Raw genomic sequence first — 24994 nt, forward strand, 5'->3', positions numbered from 1 at the left:
AGCTCCAAACCAGCTCGGGAAGCCAAAAGGCCCGCCCGAGGGCCAGCCCCGCGCGCCCGCGGCCCGGCTCGCGCGCACGAGGCCCGGCCGCCCAGTCGCCCGGCCGCCGGCCCGCGCCCCGCGCCGCATGGAGCCCGGCGCCCGCATTCGGAGCCCCGCGCTCGGCGCCGGCCGCGCCATGGGGGAGGGGCGGGGCGGGCCGCGCGAGACCCGGGAAACATGGCTGCTCGTCCTATTTCGGCGTCGCGGCGTGGCCACCAGCCCCCGGATCAGAGTTGGGAGAGGCTCCCAAGGTGGGTGTGATGGGGGGTCCCGGGGGGAGCAGGGCAGGGAGAGGTGCAGGGGGCGCTCTCCGGGAGCTATTTATTTTAAGAACGTCTAAAAAACGAGCCCCTCCTCCCCCACCCCTTTTGTCCCTCATTAGCTAGCTTTCTCCCCCTCCTCCCCAAACGGGCAGAAAGTGCCCCCTCCACCCCCACCCCGCCTCAAGGCAAGGGGCAGGCGTGTGGGCCGGGAGGCGAGGGGGCGAAGCGTGAGAAATCGCTCCCAGATCGGCGCGGCGCGTTCCCCTCCCCCAGCACACACTCGGGAAGTTTAAAGAGCCGGTTCGACCCGCTTTCGATCTCGCTCCCAGTTGGCCAGCAGCGGGGGTAGGGTTGGCCGCGCGAACCGCGCCTCCACACCCTCCTGCCGCGACCCCGGCCCCCTACTTGGCGCCCTTCCCCCTCCGCACGGGGGGCTTCCGGAAAGTACGCGGGAAGCCCGCGGCTCCGGCCCCCTCCCCCATCACCACACCCAGCCCCCCAGTCCTCTGGCTCGGGGTCCAAGCTGGGATGAAACTGGCCAGAGAAACGCAAACCGCCGGCAAATTGTTCGCGGAAACTCCAGCGTCCTCCGGCGGGCAACCCCTCCCCTCCTCCGCCACCCCCTCCCCGCCCTGCGCGCCATAAGGCACTGCACGTCTACAGTCCACAGCTGCGTTATGATGGGGGGGGGGGGGGGGCACAAAAAGGATCTTGTTTTCAAAAGTCTCACTCAGGTTTGGGGGAGGAACTAGAGAAAAGAGGAAACAAGGCCTGCCTCCGCCAGGAATTTGGGTTTTAACGGGTTGGAGGGGCGACAGGTCAGCGCACGGTGCTCCCCAAACTCCTAACTCTGTGGAACCCTGGCCACCGGGGCTGGGTTGGGGGTGTCCACTCGCCCGCGCTCCGCTGGTCCCGGAGGGGCCACCAGAGGAGTCAGCCAGCGTCTCCGCCCCAGACCCGGGGTCTCCTCCGCTGAGCCGCCAACTCACATAAAACAGTGTTTGAAAGCGAGAGGGAGACAGAAATAAAAACGGGCGTCCGAGTAACCCACCCTCACCTTTCCCCTCCGTGGGGGTGAGCTTTCGCCCGAGCCTCCCAGTTCCCATCCGTGTAAGTTTCCTCCGGCTGTACACCCGCTGCTGCCCAATCAATAACGGCGACGGGAAGGCAAACTCCCATCCCCGAGCTGCGTGTCTGCTGTGCCCGCATAAATCTGGACCCAGCCAATACCCACCACGGGCACCAGCTCTGGGCAGCTCGCGTCCTGACAAAGTTTCCCGAGCCCATTTATTAATCGGGCGCCGAATGGCTGCCAAGAAGCCCACCCTAGAGAAAGACGGGCCGGGGGGCGTCAGGGCTCAAAGGCTGGCATCTTAGGGAGGCCGGAAGGAGCAGGGGCGAGAGGGGACCGGGACGTAGCCTTTGGGTAACTTGCAGTAGCGATCGCGCGAGGTGGGGAGGCGCGGGGATTATCTGTGCCTTTGCACGTTCGAAAATCCCTCCCCCCCCCCCTCTTTCCATTTATCCTCCCTTCGGAAGGAAAGGAAGAAACATCAGCATCTGGCCCGAAGGTGGGGTGGAAAGAGTGAGGGAGACAGAGGAGGAGAGGAAGGGAGGCAGAGAAAGGGAGGGAGGGAGAGAAAGGGCGCGTTCACGAACACTACAAAGTTACAAATATGGCTCCCCCGTCTCTCGCCTCATCACTGCAAAGAAATGAAGACGCACTTTAAACTCGAGCCATTCCCAACTCCGCTGCAGCCCCCTCCCCACGCGCTCTCCCCAGGGGCCTCGGCCCACATTTATCAGAAACTAAACCGGACTTGCGAAGCCCAAAACTTATTGTGTGTGTGCGAGAGAGAGAGAGAGAAAGGGAGGGGGAAGGCGCGGGAGGGGGGCGGAAGGGGGGATTCATTTATAAAATATAAAACCCCCTTTTTTTGTTGTTAAATCCAGGAGGCAGCCCCTCTCCTCCTCCTCCCTCGTTAATCTTTCCCCCAGACGGAGTCACGGGAGCAGAGAGCTCAGAGGGTTATTTTGCCTCATTCTCTCCGACCCAAACGCGTGCGCCCGCTGGCCCCCGATGGGTGCACACTCGCACGCACACTCTCGCACCCACATTCGCACACGCGGGAGCACACGCACAGGTAGTCACACACCAAGGGCAGCGGCGGCGGCAGCCGGAACATGCTTGGATGGCATTGCAACCCCCCAACCTTGCAATTCATTTGCAGTTCGACCCCCAAACCCACATCTCCCGGGCGCCCCCCCTCAAAAAAAAAGTGCCTCCCCCTAACGCGCACACACACAAAGTAGGAGAATGCACCGACAGAGATATTTTTGGCAAATGCTCACATCAGAGGGCGTCCTGTTCCGCAGCTCTAAATGAATCCGTTTGTCCATGTCCATCTCTCGCGCTCTCTCTCTGCAGAGGCTCCCGCGCCGGCGGAATTCAATCAATAAACCCCGAACCCACGGCCGCGCGTTTTAGGACTTTGAAGGCTCAACCAGCTCCGCTCGGTTCTCGAGCCCCCAGCACCCGCGGCGCACACTAACCTGATCACCGTGGAGGCGGGATCGGCGGCCCCGCGAATGAGTGGCAGCAGCGTTAGCCAATTGCCGCCGCCGATCTCCGGGCAACAGCGAATGATGGTGGAGGCGGGGGGGGAAGGGACCAATGGGCGGGCTGCGCAGCCGGCCAGGGAGGCTCAGCCATTTGGTTGTGGTGCCGGAGACGGACCCCTTTAGATTTCGGGGCGGCTGAGGAGCGCGGCGGCAGCTCGGTGGCTGAGCGAGGGGGGTGGGCGGAATGGCGGGGGAAGGGAAGGCGACTGTGCCTGGAGGGCCGAGCCGCCCGGCCTCGCCAGCCCGCCGCCGCCTCAGCTTTTGGCCGGGGGCGGGGCCGCAGGTGCGTTACACGAAAGGGAGGGGTGCGGCCGGAGGGGCCGGGGGGTAGGGGTCCTCGCCGGGCCGTGGGCTTCGCCCCGGGTCTGTTCGCGCCGCACGACTGGGCTGTGGAAAGAGGCAGGCGGCGAGAGGTCTGGGGGCCGCGGACTGCCCGGCGGGCGGGCAGATGAAAGGCCTGGAAAGGGGGGAGGGGTCAAGGGTGCAGTTGGGGGAGGGATTGGTCATTTTCTGGGTCCAGAGGGCCGAGCTAACGGAGCGAGGCAGCTGCCCCCCATTTCCTCCGCGGGTTCCCACTCCGGGTCTGCGGCTCACAATCTGCGCGACCCTTCGCCTCCCTCCTCGTCGTCCAGCCGTGGCCATCACAGCCCCTTGAATACATAAGTAAATAAGCAAGATGGGTCCACCTTTGAATGACTTACCTCGCGGTCTAGACCCTCTGCTTAGAGGGTCTGCTTAGACAACATTTCAGTTTGTTGTCATATAAGGTCAGCTTGGAAAGAGGGATCTAGAGGCACCGGCAGTCTTGTTTAGTCAATAAATGAGTGAAGACCATGGATTAAGAATTGATGCTGAATATTCTGAATATTTTTTAAATGGAAAAGGAAGGTGCTAGTAAGTCTAGTTTTCTGGACCAAACATTATTTATGGACTTTATTGACCTAGTGAAAGAAAACGGCGCACGGTTTTTAATTGTCCACCTGAGTCATTTGGTTCAATTTGGACTGCCAAAGAGGCTCTATTTGGAGCACTTTCTCCAGGTTTTAGGGTTTGCTTGCTTTGGGGTTTTTGAATCACAGTTGTTGTGAGAGATCTTAAAGCCTTAATTCTCACTTGGTTACCAACTTATTGTGGCCAGTTCTAGAACATATATCGTGTACTAAGTTGGCTGCCTATGTCTGTTAACAGATCATAGGGACTGCTGTCAACAGGACAAAAACATCACACAAGTATTTTTCGATTCTTTTATTTCTACACCTCTATACTCTTCCTCATGTGCTCCAAGGTAGTTCTTTTGGATACACTGTATTTATTTTTCAGAGACATGGGTTCAAGGGATAGATAAACCAATATGTATGTATGTTGCAAGTTTTAAATATTTTTACATAACTCCTATACAGTTATATTCTTGAACATATAAAATTTAGGAGGAAATAAAAAGTGACAATGTAAATAAAAAGCACTATAGAATGCCTACACCGGGGAAGAAACTTTAACTTTAAAATTGTAACCTGATGGATTGCAAATGTGAAATCCTACAACTAAGCATTTTACTCAGTAAGTTCTTTCAGGTAAAATATTAAGTGAAATTTGAAAAGGGGTCATGTTTACTTTTTGAGTAACTGGAGATGCAAAATAAAACTGGAAAGCCATTGTTTTATTTCATCTGGGTGTAAGTATTATATGGGATGTTTTATTTGACTTGTGTTAGCAGATGTCATTCATCAGTTTTGTTAATCTTATTGACATCAATTTGTGTAGTCGGAATTTATCGTTTTAAAATATATTGGTTTCATTATAAAACAGGGACCCCAAATTACCTCTCTTTGCTAGAGTCAGTTGTTACTTCTGGATATGGTATTTAAGGTTGCTTGAAAACAGAGCTCTTCATCACAAACACATAATGCTGAAATATGATACACAGAATCTATGTAACACAAGAGTCCTGAAGTTTATGTTCTCTCTGATGGTAAATGCTCATCTTCAATTTAAAATTTTAACTGCAGCTAAGTCCACTCCACTAGCAATGTGGTTTGAGACTGTATCTTTCCAGAGAAGTAATCCTTTAAAAGTCAACCAATCAAATGCAGAGCTACCTACCATCCAGCTCTGCTAAACTGAAACAAATAACTCACTTTAACATACAAAGACTGGTGAGGAGGACTTGGGAGCCCAAACCCCTGTTAAAAAGAATGTACAGGACCAAATCAGAATTGAAGAAGTCGTGACTTGATTACTACTCAAAATATTAAACTTAAAACAGCTTTTGTACTGGTTTTAGAAAATTGAAGGCTTTACTGGATGTCAGTCATTACAGAAGTTAAAATATCCAAAAAGTGTATTTAGCCAATTGAATACTTACTTCCAACATACTTTGAAAGAAGGGATTTTTCTGTCATTCACAAACAGATTTGTTGTAGTTTATTTCTCAGAAAATTTTAGTGATTTTGATTTTTGTTACCAAAAAGAAATTATATAGCTCAGCCAAAGCTGAGCCATTTGCCCCAGGCTACTTAACCAAACATCAAAACAAAACACCACCACCACTGTCCTTATAGTCCCTATTTTACAGAGTTGTTTCTTAAATTGGACTTCATTGCATATTACAGGAAATAAATGTTCCCTTCTGGCTCTGAATATCAGACATAGTAAGAAGAGAAGCCCCGTATCAAGGAATGTGGCTGAATTTTGGAGTGGGAAGATGAGTTCCTAACTCGTGAATGATTCTACAATGGGAGTTAGGTTATGAAATATACAGAGTTTGTAACTTCTGGAACTGGATTTGATTCACCTTGAGAAGAATAAATGAGATACAATTCAAAAGTTTGAGGCCCCAGGGAGAAAGATGGCCTTCAAGTAAGGAAAGATACCATCCTGCCTTCCAGAACAGGAAGGATACTTTCCTTCAAGAACCCTTCCCAGCAAATGAGCAATCTTGTTTTCTAAGAGGTATGAGCAATGGGTGTCCTTAGCCTCTTGATACATTTTGAAAAGCACTGCTTTATAAGTAACCCACGTTGATGCTGCTGCCGCCATTTTAACTCATTTACCCTTGCCCGGTCTCTAAAAGTGGAGACCCTCTGGTTAGCATCCTTTTATGAGGCAAGTTAACATATTCACAGTTCAACTTCTTGTTCTTCAGCTTGAATCACATACACTGGAACCTGGCCATAGTACTTGTTCACCTACATCATGGTTTTGCTCCCTGAACCCCAAAAGACAATGATATGGAAAGACTCCAGCTTAGTTATGTTTTCTTTTGTCTTCCTATATAAATAGCTTTTACAAATGCAGATTATTTCCCCCCCTTTTTTTAGAAATGTAAATTATTCTTTTGAAATTCATGGTAACAAATGTGGAGGCTACTGCATTTTGATTTGAATAGCAAAGGCATGTTGAGGTTCAGGATCTAAAAAGTTAAACATTCTTAATTCTTTTGCTTAATAAAGCACGGGATGATTTTATCATGCAAATTTTTTCAGAATTACTGAATTTTATTAAATTATTGACACCTTATCATTGAGTTGGTTATGGAGAAAAAGCACTGTCATTATGCAATATATAATGAAAATAGTCATTATATATGATTTTTAAAATAGTAAAAAATCACAAAAGCAGCTTAAAGGTAGTTTGTTTTGAAAAGAAAAAAAGAACTATCACCTATATACTTGTTAAGAACTCACTAGAAATTTTGGGAGTCTGTTTCTTTAATATATTTATTAAAGGTAGTTTGAGAGTAGCAATAGGAAAGTTTGTTTACCATTCACTGGGAAGAAAACCATAGCTATAGGCTCTTATTTTTAGTATTAAATATGGCTATAAAAGGGCTTCCCTATGGCTTAGAGGTAAAGAATCTGCCTGCCAATGGAGGAGACCTGGGTTCGATCCCTGGGTTGGGAAGATCCCTGGAGAAGGGAATGGCCTAGAGAATTCCATGGACAGAGGAGCCTGGCGGGGTACAGTCCATGGGGTCGCAAAGAGTCAGCCTGGACTTACTGACTAAACAACAACAGTGCCATGAGGGAAAAAAAAAAAAAATGCGTTAAAGGCAAATAATGGAATGAAGAGCCACAGAACAAGGCTGAGGGCAACAGAGGTTGAAAAAATAAAAATGCATTTAGAATCTACTAATTCATCTTAATCTATCTGGGGTTGAAGTTCTCTTTGAAGAAGAGTACTGAAGTCTATTAAGAAGGAAGAGGTAGAGAACAGACTTTCTTAAGAAATCTTAATATATTTACTATCTGCAAATAGTCTCTAAGTTTAAGCCTGCTTGGTAAAGTTGTCCTCTCAGCTTACCTACTTTGTAATGGCAGTTATTTGTATATAAAAGTAATTATTTTAAAATGTATATTCTATAATTCTTCTTAGAGATCAATTAATGCACTCCAAGAAGTTAGTAATTTTAAAATTATTTCATGGAAATATTAGGTCCTCAGAAGAGTATACCTATAACCTGAACTTACTCTGAAATTCTGAATTGTAGCAACTTGAATATAAAAATTACATATCACTTGACCTCACCGAGTCATATGAGGATTTTTACCCAGCAGAGGAAAACTTGTCTGAAATCATTTTATATACCTTCTTGTGTAGGATAATTATGTCACTTCTACATATGTTTATTCAAAGGCAACTTGCCCAAGGGTGACAAATACTTTTCACAAGGCTGGACCAACTCATGATGTCTATATTCAAGTTCATGGGGAGAAGCAGTATTATAAATGAGGCAGAATAGCAGGTAAATAACCATGTTGGTCACAGTGTGGCAGCATTTTTTTGTAATAGCTAAATAAACAATATGTTCACATATCCAGGGAAAAGTCTAGGAGAGTATGCACTAGAAACATGCTTAAAACTTTTTACAGAGGTTCTCTGTGGGTGATGAGGTTACACTTTTTTGTTCCTGTCTATATCATTTCTAAGGTTTTCAGTTGATAAGTAATTTTTGCAAGAAGAAAACATTATTTTAATAGGAAATACAGCAGATTTTGGGGATGTTTGTGCTAGTAGGAATTCTTAGTTGCAGACAATAGAAACTTTCCCTGACTGAAGAAGCAGTAGGCAAAATCTTATATCACATAACCAAAGACCAAGGTAGAGGAAAAGAGCAGTAAAGCTGAGTGATCTGGAACAGTTAATGTGGTACTCTAGGTATGGCAGAAGTCAGCTCTAGCCTGCGGACTCTACAACCCTCCACTGCTGTGAATGATTTTTCACAAGCCTTCATTTTTGTGTCACACCTTCAAGGTTCAAAGCCCTGGGCACGACCATTTGCAGATGCCCCCAGCTATCAGAGGAAAAGATTATCTGCCCCCTGTAGCTTCTACAGTGCTGCTTCCCATCTATTTAAGAATCCTGCCCAAAGAGTATTCTGATGCTAGATGACCAAAAGCAAAATCCACTGAAATGTTTTGATGAAATAATACTGTGAAGGTTTCCTAAAGATCCAAATTAGCCTTGTCTGAGCTCCTCCCCTGCTCACTACTATTTACCAGGAAGAGACTTGCTATGGTCTGAATGTTTGTGCACCTTCCCCTACAATTCATATGTTGAAATCCTAATCCCCAAAGTGTTGGTTTTAGGAAGTGGGGCCTCCTCCCACAGGACGTGACTAAATCATAAGCCCTCATGATTGAGATTTGTGCCCTTATTAAAGAGGCCCCACAGTGAGAAGCCTGCAACCTGGAAGACAACCTTCACCCAACCATGCTGGCACTGACCTTGAACTCCTAGCCTCCAGAACTGTTAAACACATTTCTTTTAACTTACAAACCATTCAACCTGTGGTATTTTGTTAAAGCAATCCAAAGAGACTAAGACAAGATTGCATCACCTATCTAGGATCAACCTAAAACAGAACTAATAGCTGAACTCTAATTTTCTTTCAAATGCTTCCCTCTCCAAACCTGAGGCCACAAGAAACAATGTGATGTCAACAAACTACTTAACAAAGCTGAGCTGGTAATAACTAAGACGTTGAGAAGAAGGATCTGCAGTAGAGATAATTGATTTTAAGTCACAAAGAATTTAGTCCTAAGGGCTATGCTAAAGATAGGAGTAATCTACAAGTTATACATTATGAATAAATGCAGAGATCTCTGGATAGCAGGTGATATAAGATCACGAGTAGTGATGTTTTTACTGCTGTTGGATTTCTGTCTACTGTGAACATGTGTTCAGGTTCAGGTGCAGAACTAAGCTGAAGAGTATGAGATTTGTAGTAAAAATTTATTTGAAATAGGCAAGTGGTCACAGGCTAAGTAAGGGTTCACAATAGGATGCAGTCACTTTAAGGACAATTTTGAAGAAAAAATGCTGATGGGGAAAGAAATGCAAAAACCACAAACACATCAAAGAGGCCCACGTTCCTGGGAACAAAAAGGAAGGTCGGAAAGGATCTGCTTATAGAAAACATATTAATCTTGGGATGCTGTCCTTTTTCCTCTTGCCCCCCATCATCTCAGGTCACTTAGCTTAGATTGCTTTTCAGCTGGAAAAAGCAAATGATACCCTGGCAAGGACTCTGCACAACCTTATAGGAATTCAACTGTTTTATTTTTACAACTATTAAAGCATGGTTTAACTCTTACATGAATAGATGTTCCTTATAAATGGCAGTAACTTCTCTCCAGAGATGCTGTACTCAAGATTCTATTCATTGACAGACTAAATGCTCTTCATGATCAAGTGCATCACTTATTAGAATTTAACTCCTTCTCAGACAATTTATTAATAATACAAACCATGGCAGACAGCTAATTATTCAACCAAATCCATTTCCTCTCCTTCCTGGACATAAAGCTTGACTGTGCCTCCCAGCTGCCTGTGTTAGATTGAGCCATATATCTGAGTTCTAGCCAGTATAGTGTGAGTAGAAGTAATGTTTGCCACTTTGAGGGATGAAATCTTGAATGCATGCTGACTGAGATGGAAGTGACAGAGTGACTTTAGAAGCCATGTGTTGTTCATGAAGGTGGACCCCCTGATCTGCCTGGGTCTCCCTGGAGAGCCATTCTACCAACCTATTCACTTGCTCATCAAGAGGTAGAGTGTGACCAAGTTAGAGACCTTATGGTACTGTGCTGTTACATATTTGTTTATTTGTTACTGAAGCCTCAGCTAACTAATACACTAATAAAACTTTTTTTCAGTCTTAGTTTTTGATTCATTTATGATTTTGTAGATCAGTTGTAAATTTTAGATATTTATTACTGTATTTGTGATATATCTTTGAATTAGAGGTTCTAAAGCACCATAAAGAGAAATAAAATAGCTATACTGTTGACTCTTGAACAATATGAGCTTGAACTGTGTAGGTCCACTAACATGCAGATTTAAAAAAATAAAGGCAGTAGAACACAACTGAGGTTGGTTGAATCCATGGATGCAGAGGGAAAGCTTCAGAGGCCAACACTGGGACTCAAGCATCCTCAGATTTTGGTATCTGCAGTGGGTCCTAGAATCAAACCCCCATGGACCCCCAAGGATGACTGTATTAAGAAACAAGTACTTAATGAAGAAAAGATCATTGTAAGGGAGTCTGTATAAATGACACGCAAATATATCTTTTCCCCCAAAATTTAGTGCTTAGCTCATAGTAGGTATAAAATAAATATGTTCTTTGATCAAGAAATGACCTCTCTTCCAAGCTCCAGACTGACATTTCAGTTGCCCAATGGACATTTTTCAAGTTTCCTACAGGATCATCCACAAAACATTGCCACAACTAAAATGATCTGCCCTGTTAGCCTCTGCCTGCTTTGAGTGAGTGAAAGTTGCTCAGTCGTGTCTGACTGTTTGTAACCCCATGGACTGTACAGTCCATGGAATTCTCCAGGCCAGAATACTGGAGTGGGTAGCTGTTTCCTTCTCCAGGGGATCTTCCCAACCCAGGGATCAAACCTAGGTCTCCCACATTGCAGGCGGATTCTTTACCAACTGAGCTAACAGGGAAGCCTGATTCTGCCTGCTTTGCCTCTACCAAAATACCATCATGTTCCTCACTCTCCTGTTTTTATTAGGGCACCTTTCGAATTGTCCTCTGTTGACTCACATAGCCAAATGGTTGCTTCATCTTCTAAGTTTTATTTCCCAATATCTTTCCTCCTTTCAGCCCACTTTCTCCATTCTGTCCAAGAGTACTCAACCAGCTCTAATTGACCCTATATGACAGTAGCTCCCAGGCTTTTAATTTTCTGACCAATAATATAAAAAAAAAAAAAAGTTTTAAGGACAAATATATGATTGCCAACTTTTAATTTCACCAAATAAGAACCTTATTTTAAAAACTTCCTTTTTATGGCTGGATAACAGTCATATATAAATATATCAAAGTCATATGTATCACATATATTAATATTTATAAATATGTATATATCATAATTTATCCATTCATACACTGACAGTTTGTTTCCATGTCTTTTCTACTGCAAATAATGCTGGAATGAACATGGGGACTTATCATATATTTTCTATAGACTATTTTTTAAATAGTAGAATAGAGAGGGCTAATTTCAGAATATAGGAAAGTCTTTTACCTTAAATAAATTTTATGCAAAGCATGACATTCTCCAAGATTTTCTACTCATGTAGTTAGAAACGTCTGTGGGCCAGCACTGGCCCTGCGGTCCTGATATCCTCCCATGACCAGATGAATATTTCTGAGCTCTAGTCACAGTGTTCCTTCCATCAACAGTAGCCTCTTTGGTTCCAGGTGGCTTACACCCCACAAACTAGCATTTAGTCCCCCAATGAGAAGACCCTGCACTACCTTCCCATTGTTACCTCTAATTTCTAGACAAATTAGATCATCTGCTATTCCCCTCTTTTCTACCTTTGATGTGACTCTCCCTTTGTATCACTTCGATGTGATCTGCCCTTTCCTTTTTATCCTTACCAAAGTTCTACCCAAAATTTAAGATGAATTTTGATAACACTGCATCATTTAACCTTTTATGATCCACCCAAACAAATAAGGTCTTTACTTCCTTGAGCTTTTTTAACACTACAAAAGTTATCAAGAGACCACTTACTTCCATGTACTATGTTCAATTAGCCCTCCCACAGTAACTCTGAAGGTAAGAATGTCTGGCACATTTGGAAGATCTGACATAATGGAGGGGTAACAAAAATGTGTCAAACATTATATATATTTACATATATCTAGAGCTTCCCAGGTGGTGCTAGTGGTAAAGAATCTGTCTGCCAATGCAAGCGACACAGTGAGACACAAGTTTGATTCCTGGGTCGAGAAGATGCCCTGGAGGAGGGCATGGTAACTCACTGCAGTATTCTTGCCTGGAGAAATCCATAGACAGAGGAGCCTGGAGGGCTGCAGTTCAAAGGGTCAAAAGGCGTTGGACACAACTGAAGCAACTTAGCACAGCACAACACAGATAAACACACACACACACACACACACATACACACACACGGCTAAATAAATGCTTCGAGCATAGTTGGCACCCTACTTTTAAAAGTTTCTTTGAAACATTTAAATCAGTGGTCCCCAACCTTTTTGGCACCAGGGACTGATTTCATATAAAACTATTTTTCCATGGACTGGGGGTGGGGGACGATGGTTTTGGGATGATTCAAGGGCATTACGCTTATTGCATGCTTTATTTCTATTATTGTTACATCATCTTCATTTCAGATCATCAGGCATTAGATCCCAGAGATCAGGGACCCTTGATTTAAATAACTTTGATCTTCAGTGTCACATAAATAGCAATAGGGTATTGAAGAAACAAAGATGGCTAAGCAACTTCTTTATTCTTTCCAACATGAGGGAAACAAAAATAAATTCTTGTTTCTATGACCATAACACAGAAGCTTTTCTACTATAAAATTTTTATTTTAGATTCCTACTCAGGAATTGCCTTTTATTTTAGGCTCCTACCCAGGGATTGAATTGTCTTAAAAGACAATTTGTAGGAGAGATGGGAATTACAGAGCTCCCAAACTCTAATTTTGTGTCTCTGCGAGTTTTAATAAAGGTATACAATATTTATTCCTTTGGGTTTTACATTCATCAAAAAGCAAGACAGAATGATACGACAAAGCTCAAAGACCTGAAACCACAACATTTCTAGACGAAACCATAGGGGTAAACTCCTTAACACTGATTTTCACCATGATTTTTGGATTTGATACCAAAAACACAGGCAACAATATTAAAAATAAATGAGTAAGACTACATCAAATTAAAAAACTTCTGCACTGCCAAAGATACTATCAATAAAATGAAAAATCAGCCTATAGAATGGGAGAAATTTTCTGCAAATCATGTATCTGGTAAGGAGTTAATAGTCAAAATATATAAACAATAATTCATAATATTAAAAAAAAGAATCCAATGAAAAAAATGTATAGAGGAACTGAACAGACATTTTTTTTCTGAAGAAGACATATAAATGGCCAACAGGTACCTGAAAAGGTGCTCAGCATCACTAATTATCAGGGAAATACAAATCAAAATCTCAGTGGTCTATCATCTCACACTTATTAAAATGTCTTTGATCAGAAATACAAGAGACAACAAGTGTTGTCAAAGATTTGGAGAAAAGGGAACACTTGTGTACTGCTGGTGAGGATGTACATTGGTGCACCTGCTACAGAAAACAGTATGGAGTTTCCTCAAAAGATGAAAAATAGGACTATCATATGATCCAGAAATTTTACTTCTGGGTATACAGCTGAAGGAAAAAAATCACTGCCTGGAAAAGATATCTGCCCCTCATGTCCACTGCAGCATTATTTACAATAGCCAAGATATAGAAACAACCTAAGTATACACTGATGGATGAGTGCATTGCAACAACATGGATCGACCTTGAGAGCATTATCCTAAATGAAAGAAGTCAGAGCAATATAAACACTGTGTAATCTCACTGTTAAGTGAAATCTTAAAAAACTGAACTCATAGGTGCAGAGAACAGACTGATGTTGCCAGAGATGGGGGAGAGCAGGTGGAGAAAATGGGGAAAGGCAGTTTTTTACCTTTTGGTACAAACTTCCAGTTATAAGTCCTGGGGATGCAATGTACAGCATGGTGACCAAAGTTGACAATACTGTGTTGTACATTTGAAAGCTGCTAAAAGAGTAGGTCTTAGAAGTTCTTATAACATGAAAAAATAACCCACAAAACTCTTTGTGGTGATGGATGTCAGTTAGCTAAACTTATTGTGGTAGTCGTTTTGCAATATATACATATATCAAAGCATCATGTTCCACAACGAAAACTAAGGAAATCTGTTTTAGCACTTGTACTATTGTGTTCTATCTTTGACCTAAGAAATCTAACTTTTTGTCTGTAATGCTCTATAAATATGAAAATAAATATGCAAATGTTTTTGTTTCACTCCAATTTTATGAATAGAAAATTTAGCAAAGATTAGACTGAATTTATTTTATTAAGCTATTAATTATGTTAAGGGAGGCATGAAAATAAAGGCGAGAACTCTAAAATGATAAGACTTTCAGTTTGGAATTTGAATTTGAGTGGCAGCAGTTAATAAGAGGATATTTATGCTTAGCCTTTCTCAATGGTTACAGATGAGAAAAAAAATAAATGTCCCTTAAATTCACTCCCTTTACAAAAATGAATCTCTTGATTTCCAGCTCTGGTTGTGATTGAGTACCTGATATTTGACTCACCTGCCTGCTATAAACAACAATAAAGTTAGATGAATGGTATAAAACAATGATTGATGACACTGGACAGCAACCAAGGCAGAAGAAGGAAGCACTTGAGGTCAGCTGCATGTTCTTCCTACCCCAGGGATGTAGAGCCCAAGCAGAGAACAGGAGTGTCTCGGGGCACAGGAAAGAGATCAAACTTAAGACCTGCTAACCCAGGTGGGTTTGGAAAAGCAAGGTGCCTTAAGAAGGGAGCTGCAGAGAAGAAGCCCTCCAAAATTGCACAAAAATTTCCCTCAGTTACTTGGCCCACTGTTGAGATGTCAATGAGCAAGGCAAGACTCTAGGAGACCTAGCAGAGAACAATTTCTGGGAGGCTGAGAGCTGAACAGAGATTTCAGAGGTTTCACAATATGGGGAGACGTGAGAGGTTCAGTTCAGTTCAGTCACGCAGTCGTGTCCAACTCTGCGACCCTATGGACTGCAGCACACCAGTGCTTATCCTGCACTATCTCTCAGAGTTTGCTCAAATTCATGTCCATTGAGTCAGTGATGCCATCCAACCATCTCATCCTCTGTCACCCCCCTTCTCCTCTTGCCCTCAACCTTTCCCACCATCAGGGTCTTTTCCCATGAGTTGGCTCTTCCCATCAGGTGGCCAAAGTACTGGAGCTTCAGCTTCAGCATCAGCCCTTTCAATAAATATTCAGGACTTATTTCCTTTAGGATTGACTGGTTTGATCTCCTTGCAGTCCAAGGGACTCTCAAGTTCAAAAGCATCAATTCTTTGGCACTCAGCCTTTTCTATGGTCCAACTCTCACATCCATACATGACTACTGAGAAAACCATAGATTTGACGAGATGGACCTTTGAAGACAAAGGGATGTCTCTGCTTTTTTAATATGCTGTCTAGGTTGGTCATAGCTTGTCTTTCAAGGAGCAAGTGCCTTTTAATTTCATGCTGCAGTCATCATCCACAGTGATTTTGGAGCCTAAGAAAATAAAATCTGTCACTGTTTTCATTTTTTTCCCTATCTACTTGCCATGGGACCAGATGCCATAAACATGTTTTGTTGTTTTTTTTTTGAATGTTGAGTTTTAAGACAGCTTTTTCACTCTACTCTTTCACCTTCATCAAGAGGCTCTTTAGTTCTTCTTTCCTTTCTGCCATTATCATGGTATCACCTGCATATCTGAGGTTGTTGATATTTCTCCCAGTAATCTTGATTCCAGCTTGTGAGTCATCCCGCCTGCATTTTGCATGATGCAAATAGATGGGGAAACAGTGGAAACAGTGGCTGACTTTATTTTTCTGGGCTCCAAAATCACTGCAGATGGTGACTGCAGCCATGAAATTAAAAGACACTTACTCCTTGGAAGAAACGTTATGACCAACCTAGACAGCATATTAAAAAGCAGAGATGTTACTTTGTCGACAAAGGTTCCTCTAGTCAAGGCTGTGGTTTTTCCAGTGGTCATGTATAGATGTGAGAGTTGGGCTATAAGGAAAGCTGAGTACCAAAGAATTGATGCCTTTGAACTGTGGTGTTGGAAAAGACTCTTGAGAGTCCGTTAGACTGCAAGGAGAGCCAACCAGTCCATCCTAAAGGAGATCAGTCCTGAGTGTTCATTGGTAGGACTGATGTTGAAGCTGAAACTCCAATACTTTGGCTACCTGATGAGAAGAGGTGACTCATTGGAAAAGACCCTGATGCTGGGAATGACTGAGGGCAGGAGGAGAAGGGGATGACAGAGGATGAGACGGTTGGATGGCATCACCGACTCAATGGACATGGGTTTGGGTGGACTCTGGGAGTTGGTGATGGACAGCGAGGCCTGGCATGCTGCGGTTCATGGGGTCACAAAGAGTTGGACATGACTGAGCGACTGAACTGAACTGAACTCACTTCATGGCAAATACATGGGGAAACAATGGAAACAGTGAGAGACTTTGTTTTCCTGGGCTCCAAAATCACTGCCGATGGTGAATGAAATTAAAAGATGCTTGCTCCTTGGAAGAAAAGCTATGACCAACCTAGACAGCATATTAAAAAGCAGAAACATTAACTTTGCTGACAAAGGTCCATCTAGTCAAACGTATGGTTTTTCTAGTAGTCATGTATGGATGAGAGTTGGACTATAAAGAAAGCTGAGTGCTGAAGAATTGATGCTTTTGAACTGTGGTGTTGGAGAAGACTCTTGAGAGTTCCTTGGACTGCAAGGAGATCCAACTAGTCAATCCTAAAGGAAATCAGTCTTGACTATTCATTGGAAGGACTGATGCTGAAGCTGAAGCTCCAATACTTTGGCCACCTGATGCAAAGAACTGACTCACTGGAAAAGACCCTGATGCTGGGAAAGATTGAAGGCAAGAGGAGAAGGGGATGACAGAGGATGAGATGGTTGGATGGCATCACTGACACAATGGACATGAGTTTGAGCAAGCTCCGGGAGTTGGTGATGGACAGGGAATCCCAATCCTGGTCTGCAGTCCATGGGGTCGCAAAGAGTCGGACATGACTGAGTGACTGATCTGAAGTGAACTGAACTCTGCATATAAGTTAAATAAGCAGGGTGACAATATACAGCCTTGATGTACTCCGTTCACAATTTTGAACCAGTCTGTTGTTCCATGTCTAGTTCTAACTGTTGCTTCTTGACCTGCATACAGGTTTCTCCAGAGGCAAATATGGTAGTCTGGTATTCTCATCTCTTTAAGAATTTCCCACAGTTTGTTGTGATCCACACAATCAAAGGCTTTAGTGTCGAATTTTCCAGGCAAGAATACTGGAGTGGAGTGCCATTTCCTACTCCAGGAGATCTTGACCCAGGGATTGAATCTGCATCTCTTACATTTCCTGCACTGGCAGGTGGATTCATTACCACTAGTGCCACCTGGGAAGCCCTGCAGAATGTATAAGGCTTCACAAATTCCTCCACACTGATGAAGGCCCCAGAAAGGCTACAGCATAGCATTAAAGACCATGAACTAGCAGTGTTACCAGCAGGAGTAGACTAGACTTAAATAGACACTTGTTTCTAGAACAAGATTCAACCTTAGAGGGAAACAATATAATCTAGAACCTCTTCATTTTGTTAACCACTGTATTAACTAGTGGATACAGACACACACATATACATGCCCAATTCCTGAATGTGCAGAGGGAAAAAAAAACCCACAAATCATCACGAGATAAAGCAATAAAAGAAACAGACCCAGAGATGATTCATAAATTACATTTATCAGACAAAAACTTCAAAATAGCTATGTTTAGTATGATAAATAAATTGGAGAAAAAGATGAACAAAATTAAAAAGAGTACTTCAGTAGAGAATTTAAATCTAGGAATAAGAATCAAATGGGCATTCTAGAAATGCAAGTTAAAACACCTGCAATTAAGAGCTAATTGAATGGTTACAGTATGAGTCTAGATTCAAATATAGTCATATAAAATACTTAAACTGAAGACAGAAAGAAAAAGTATTAAAAAAGAACAAAATATTACAGAGATTTGGATCACAGGCAAAAGGTTTAACATACATGTAATTGGAGTCCAAAACAGGAGAGAGAGACAAGACATATGTGACATTTGAAGATTGATGGCTGAGATTTTCCTAATTTAATGAATGATAAAGCTCACACATTTAGAAAGCTTCATAAACACCAAGCAGGATAATAAAAGAAAACCATGTTTAAGGATACGACAGTCAAACTTCTGAAAAGTTAACTTACAAAGAAAATCTTTAAAGTGGTCAAGAAAAGCCACAGTACCTCCTGGGGAAACTATTTTAAATATAATAGTTGATATCTTAGCAAAAATCTATGGACACTGAAAAACAATGAAATAACATCCTTAAACTGCTAAAAGGGATTCCCTGGTGGCTCAGATGGTAAAGAGTCTGCCTGCAATGCGGGAGACCGGGTTTGATCCCTGGGTCAGGAAGATCCCCTAGAGAAGGACATGCAACCCACTCCAGTGGGTTCTTGCCTGGAAAACCCCACGGACACAGGAGAATGGTGGTCTAGAGTCCATAGCGTCGAAAAGAGTTGGACAGGACTGAGTGACTTCACTTTTACTTTCAAACTGCTAAAGGGTCAAACAAACAAAAACAACAAAAAAACTTGTCAAACTATTCCATATGAAGAAAAAAATGCTTCAAATATGAGAGGTAAAAAAATGTTCTCAGATAAATAAGAGCCTCAGAGTTGTATCCCTAGCAGGCTTACATGATTAAAAAAAAATCAGGTTAAAAGGAAAAGATCCTACATCATCACACTGAGTAAATATAAGACTATTGAATAGTAACAATAATGACAAATATTTGTGGGGTTTATAACATAAGTAGGAAATCAAACAAATAAAATCAATAAAAATATGTGTGTGGAGATGAAGATAAACTGTCGTAAGATTCTTCCATTATTTGTGACAATGGTAGGTACACTGCAATAAGAATATACTTTTTAAAAAGATTCTAGGATTAACTGCTGAAAAGACTGACAGTTAAAGGGAAACAAATAGATAAAATAGGATATTAAAATACCTGATTAACAAAAAGAAGATATGAAGGGAAGGAGAAAAGAACAGATGGGAAAAATTGGGAAAAAAAATATAGTACACTTAACCCTGGCTGCAGTCCATAGGGTCACACAGAGTCAGACACAACTGAAGAGACTTAGGCAGGCAGGCAGACTTAACCCCAGTTTAATTATGTCATCATGAGAGTATGTGTAAATGTCAAGGAACAAAGCAACCAATAAAAAAACAGATTGGCAGAAGATTAAAAGAGGAAAGACCTGGGGCTTCCCTGGTGGTCCAGTGGTTAAGAATCCGCCTGCCAATGAGGGGACATGGGTGTGATCCCTGGTCTGGGAAGACCCCACACGGCACAGGGCATGTGCCGCAACTGCGAAGGCCATGCACGAGCTGCAGCTGCTGAAGCCTGCATGCCTAGAGCCCACACTCATCAACAAGAGAAACCGCCACGATGAGAAGCCTGCACCCCAAAACCAGAGCGACCCCTGCTCACCACAACTGGAGAAAGCCTGCATGTAGCAGTGAAGCCCCAGCACTGTCAAAAGTGAATGAATAAATAAACTAAATCTTAAAAAGAAGACCCATCACAGGCTGCTTACACAAGACATGCCAAAATGCACAAAAGTATGAAAACACAAATAAGTGTGAAAAGACATGTCATTTAAACAACTAATCAAAGAAAGCAAGTATGATCACATTAATATTATCATATGTAATCAAATAATCAGAGAAAGTAAAATTTAAGCCAAGAAGCTATAACTTGAAATAAAGAGAAATTCCAAGTTGATGAGAGTTAACAGGAAGCAATAACAATGCACCTAAGAATAGAGCTATAAAATGCATAAAGCAGCAGCTGGCAGAGGAAAAGGACAGACAAATCCCCAATCATACTTGGAGAGTTCAATACAATACAATTCCCACATGCCATGGAGTGACTAAACCCGCGTGCCACAGCTACTGAGCCCACACTCTTGAGCCTGCGAGCCTCAGCTATGGAAGCCCACGTACCTAGAGCCGGTGCTCTGCAACAAGAGAAGCCACGGCAGTGAGAAGCCTGCGCTCCGCAAGGAAGAGTAGGCCCGGCTCGCCGAAACCAGGGAAAGCCTGTGCGCACAGCCAACAAATACATAAAGTAAAAAAAGAGAAAGATAATATTATGAATAACTTTATGCCACCAGTTATGAATATTTAGATGAATGGGCAAATTGCTTGAAACACAGTTTACCAAAATACAATCAAGAGGAAATAGAAAATCTGAATAGTCTTATATCTATTAAGTAAATTGACAGCAAACCTTTCTTTCTTTTTTTTTTTTGACAGCAAACCTTTCTAATAACAAACATTTTCACAAAGTAAACTCCAAGCACAGATGACTTCACTGATGAAATCTATCACATATTTAGTGAAGAAAAGATACTAATCTACACAAATTCTTTCAGTAAATAAAGGATAAGAGAATATTCTCTAATGCATTTATGAATTCAGCATATCCTGGATATAAAACTTTACAAGGATATTACAAAAAAGGAAATCACAGATCAACATCTTTCAGGAACATAGGTACATATTCCTAAACAAAATTTAGCCAATGAGATCTATTCCATGGTGACAAGGACAGTTTACCATGAGAAAATCAGTCAATGAAACTGGTCACAATAATAAGGTATAGGTAAAAACCCATATCATATTCTCAGTAGATTCAGAAAAAGCATTCAGTAAAAGGGAGCATCAGTTCACAACTAAAACACCTTAAACTAGCATGGCAGGGAGTTTCTTCAACCTGATAAAGGGCATCTAAGAAAATCCCAGAGCTAACATGATACAATTATGGTGAAATGTTGAAAAAATATTGCCTTAAAGTCAGAAAAGGGCAAGTATTTTCACTATTGCCACTTCTGTTTGACATTGTATTGGATGTCCTAGCCAAAAGACACAGGAATACAGATTGTAAAAGGTTGAAGTACAACTGTCTTTACTACAGAAAATATGATAGTTTACACTGAAAACTCTTTTTCAATCTATGAAAAAAAATACTAAAATTAAAGTGTGAATTTAAGAACATTGTATGAACATTCATGGCAACCCACTCCAGTACTCTTGCCTGGAAAATCCCATGGATGGAGGAACCTGGTAGGTGACAGTCAATGGGGTCACAAAGAGTTGGACACGACTGAGCAACTTCTCTTTATGAACATTCTTGGTGATAGGTTTTTTTCACTTTCATCACTTTAAGTATACCTGGAGGAGGAAATGGCAACCCACTCCAGTATTCTTGCCTGGAGAATCCCATGGACAGAGGAGCCTAGCAGTCTATGGTCCATGGGGTCGCAAAGAGTCTGAATACGACTGAAGCAACTGAGCATTTTAAGTATATCGTGTCACTCCCTTATGGTCTGCAATTTCTGCTAAAAAATCAGCTGATAGCCTTAAAGGAGTTCCCCTTACTGACAAACATCTGTAAAATCAACGCTATGGTTTTTCCCGTAGTAATGTATAGATGTGAGTGTTAGGCCACAAAGAAAGCTGAATGCCAAAGAATTGATGCTTTTGAACTGTGGTGTTGGAGTCCCTGGACAGCAAGGAGATCAAACCAGTCAATCCGAAAGGAAATCAGTCCTGAATATTCATTGGAAGGACTGATGTTGAAGCTGAAGCTCCAATACTTTGGCCACCTGATGCAAAGAACTGACTCACTGGAAAAGACCCTGATGCTGGGAAAGACTGAAGACAGGAGGAGAAGGGGACAACAGAGGATGAAACGGTTGGATCAACCACCAAATGGACTCTCACCCACTCGATGGACATGAGTTTGAGCAAGCTCCGGGAGTTGGTGACGGATAGGGAAGCCTGGAGTGCTGCAGTCCATGGAGTCGCAAAAAGTTGGACATGACTGAGCAACTGAACTGAACTGAACCGTATGATATTTATTGCTTTTCCCTTGTTGCTTTTAATATTCTCTCTTTAACTTTTGTCATTTTGATTATAATGTGTCATACAATAATAGTCCTCTGTGGGTTAATCCAGTATAGGACTATATGTAGCTCCCGGACGAGGTTAATTGTTTCCTTTCGCAGGTTAGGAAAGTTTTCAGCTATTATCTCTTAAAATATTTTCTCTGGACCTTTCTCTTTCTCTTCTCCTTCTGGGACCTCTACAATGCAAATATCAGTTTGCTTGATGTTGTCCCAAAGTTTTCTTAAACTTTCTTCATTGTGTTTCATTCTTTTTTTCTTTTATCTGTTTGGTGGCAGTGATTTCCACTACTCTGTCTTCCAGCTCACTGATCTGTTCTTCTGTCTAATGTAGTCTATTTATTCCTTCTAGTTTATTTTTCATTTCAGCTATTGTATTCTTTAATTATGTTTGGTTATTCTTAATATTTTCAAATTCTTTGGTAAGAAAAAACCTCTAGTTTCTCATTCTGTGCATCCACTCTTCTGAATTCTTTGATCCTTTTTTTTTCTTTTTTACCATTCTTTTGTTTGTTTTTAAATTTTTTTTGGCCTTACCACATGGTGCAGTGGCAAGCGGTATCTAGTTCTCTGACCAGGGATTGAACCCTGCAGTGGAAGTGTAGTCTTAAACACTGGACTGTCAGGGAAGACCCCTCTGATCATCTTTATAATCATTACTCTGAACTCCTTCTCAGGTAGACTGCCTGTCTCTGCATCAAGCCTTACTAGCCTTCACAATCAAATGCTCTGAGGGCTCCTCTGACCATTTCTAGACCTCCACGCTGGATCAGGGGGCAGGTCTGACACGGGGCTCAGAACTCTCACTCCTGTGGGAGAACTTCAGTAATATAATTATTCTCCAGCTTGTGGGTGGCCTTCCCAGGGGGTATGGGATTTGATTATATCACAAGTCTGCCTCTCGTACCCATCTGTTTTGTTTCTGTCTTTATGTCATTATTTGTAGAGGATTCTTTATGGTAGGCTTTCAGTCTTTTTCATCGATGGTTGTTCAGCAAATTGTTGTGATTTTGGTGTTCTCATGAGAGGAGGTGAACTTAGGGTCCTTCTACTCTACCATCTTGGTCGATCTCCCCTCCAGGTTTTTCTTAATGCAACTCCTTCACCTTCTGCTGTTTTGGTCAGGGGTCCCAGGCCTGCCAGTGCAGAGGACATGGGCTTGATCTCTGGTCTGGGAGGATTCCACATGCCATGGAGCAAGTAAGCCCATCTGCCATAGGCACTCACGCTAGAGTACATGATCTACAGCTGCTGAGCCCACGTGATGCAACTGCTGAAGCCCCTGCACCTGGAGCCCGTGCTCTGCAACGAGAGAAACCACTCCAATGAGAAGCCCGTGCACCACGACGACAGTGGTGCAGTCACCGACTTGTCGGTGAACGACAAGTGCACCCCACTTGTCACAACTAGAGAAAGCCCGCATGCAGTAACGAAGACCCAGTGTAACCAATCAATAAATACAGAAATAAAAAACAGAAGAGAAGGTCACACTATAAACAAGAAAATTTCAAAATGGAAAGGCTCACTGGTAAAGACAAACATAGAATAAAAGTAGGAAATCATCCACACACAAAGCTAGTAGGAAGGTTAAAAGACAAAAGTAGTAAAATCATCTGTATCCACAATGAGTAGTTAAGGGATGCACAAAAAATAATTAGATGTAAAATATAGTATCAAAACCAGTAATCATAGGGGAGAAGAGTACAGCTGCAGGGTATCCAAAATGCATTTGAAATTAAGAGATTGGCAACTTAAACACATAAAAATACAGACCCCTAAAAAAATATTTCATGGTAACTGCAAAATAAAGATATATAATAGATATACATACAAAAAAGAAAAAGAATCCAAATATAACACTAAAGATAGTCATCAAATCACAAGAGAAGAAAAGAAGGGGGAAAAGACCTACAAAAACAAGAAACAATTCACAAAATGGCAATAATTACATATGTATCGATCATTACCTTAAATGTAAATGTATTAAATGCTTCATCCAAAAGACACAGACTGGCTGAATGGATATAAAAACAAGAGCCAAATATTTGCTGCCTACAAGAGACTCACTTCAGATCTACAGACATATACAGACTGGAAGTAAGACAATGGAAAAAGGTATTCCACACAAATGGAAATCAAAAGAAAGCTGGAGTAGCAATACATCAGACAAAATAGAGTTTAAAATAAAGATTGTTAACAAGAAACAAAGAAGAGTACTACATAATGATCAAAAGATCAATCCAAGAAAAAGATATAACAATTGTAAATACATATGCACTGAACATAGAAACACCTCAATATGTAAGGCAAATGTTAACAGACAGAAACAGAAAAATTGATAGTAACACAATAAGAGTAGGAGACATTAATATCCCAGTTACAACAATGGACAGATCATGCAGACAGAAAATCAATAAGGAAACACAGGCCTTAAATGATACATTAGACTAAATGGACTTAATTGATATTTATAGAGCATTCCATCCGAAAGCAGCAGAATACACATTATTCACGTGCATGGAGAACATCTCCCAGGTAGATCAAATGCTGGGTTACACAGTAAGTTTCAGTACATTTAAGAAAACTGAAATCATATCAAGCATCCTTTTCAACCACAACGCTAGCTACAAGGAAAAAACTGCCAAAATTACAAACACGTGGTGACCAAACAATATGGTACTAAACAACCAATGGATCACTGAAGAAATCAAAGAGGAAATTAAAAAATACCTAGAAACACATGAAAACGAAAACATAATGATCCAAAACTTTTGGGATATAGCAATAGCAATTCTAAGAGAGAAGCTAACGGCAAAACAAGCTCACCTTAAGAAATTAGAAAAGTCTCAACCTCTTTAACAAGTGGTGCTGGGAAAACTTGTCAACCACTTGTAAAAGAATGAAACTAGAACACTT

General features: G+C 42.1%; 1 protein-coding gene and 2 long non-coding RNA genes across 3 annotated transcripts in view; 1 reads left to right on the forward strand and 2 right to left on the reverse strand.

The window, feature by feature from the left end:
* ANP32A (acidic nuclear phosphoprotein 32 family member A) overlaps positions 1 to 2852 on the reverse strand; it is a 38036-nt gene extending 35184 nt beyond the window's left edge. Inside the window, exon 1 of the mRNA XM_020880502.2 lies at positions 2658 to 2852. Coding sequence (XP_020736161.1) covers positions 2658 to 2711 — 54 coding nt within the window. The 5' untranslated portion in view covers positions 2712 to 2852. The remainder of the gene's footprint in view (positions 1 to 2657) is intronic.
* LOC139035559 (uncharacterized) lies at positions 1 to 24250 on the forward strand. The gene is made up of 2 exons (XR_011488155.1): positions 1 to 293; positions 23160 to 24250. It is a non-coding gene; the product is annotated as an uncharacterized lncRNA (long non-coding RNA).
* LOC139035558 (uncharacterized) overlaps positions 15458 to 24994 on the reverse strand; it is a 15926-nt gene continuing 6389 nt past the window's right edge. The window contains exons 2-3 of the long non-coding RNA XR_011488154.1: positions 20115 to 20210; positions 15458 to 18659 (exon numbers count right to left, since the gene is read on the reverse strand). This is a non-coding gene — a long non-coding RNA (uncharacterized lncRNA). The remainder of the gene's footprint in view (positions 18660 to 20114; positions 20211 to 24994) is intronic.

This window comes from Odocoileus virginianus, chromosome 6 (genome assembly GCF_023699985.2).
Source record: "Odocoileus virginianus isolate 20LAN1187 ecotype Illinois chromosome 6, Ovbor_1.2, whole genome shotgun sequence".
NCBI classification, from domain to species: Eukaryota; Metazoa; Chordata; class Mammalia; order Artiodactyla; family Cervidae; genus Odocoileus; species Odocoileus virginianus.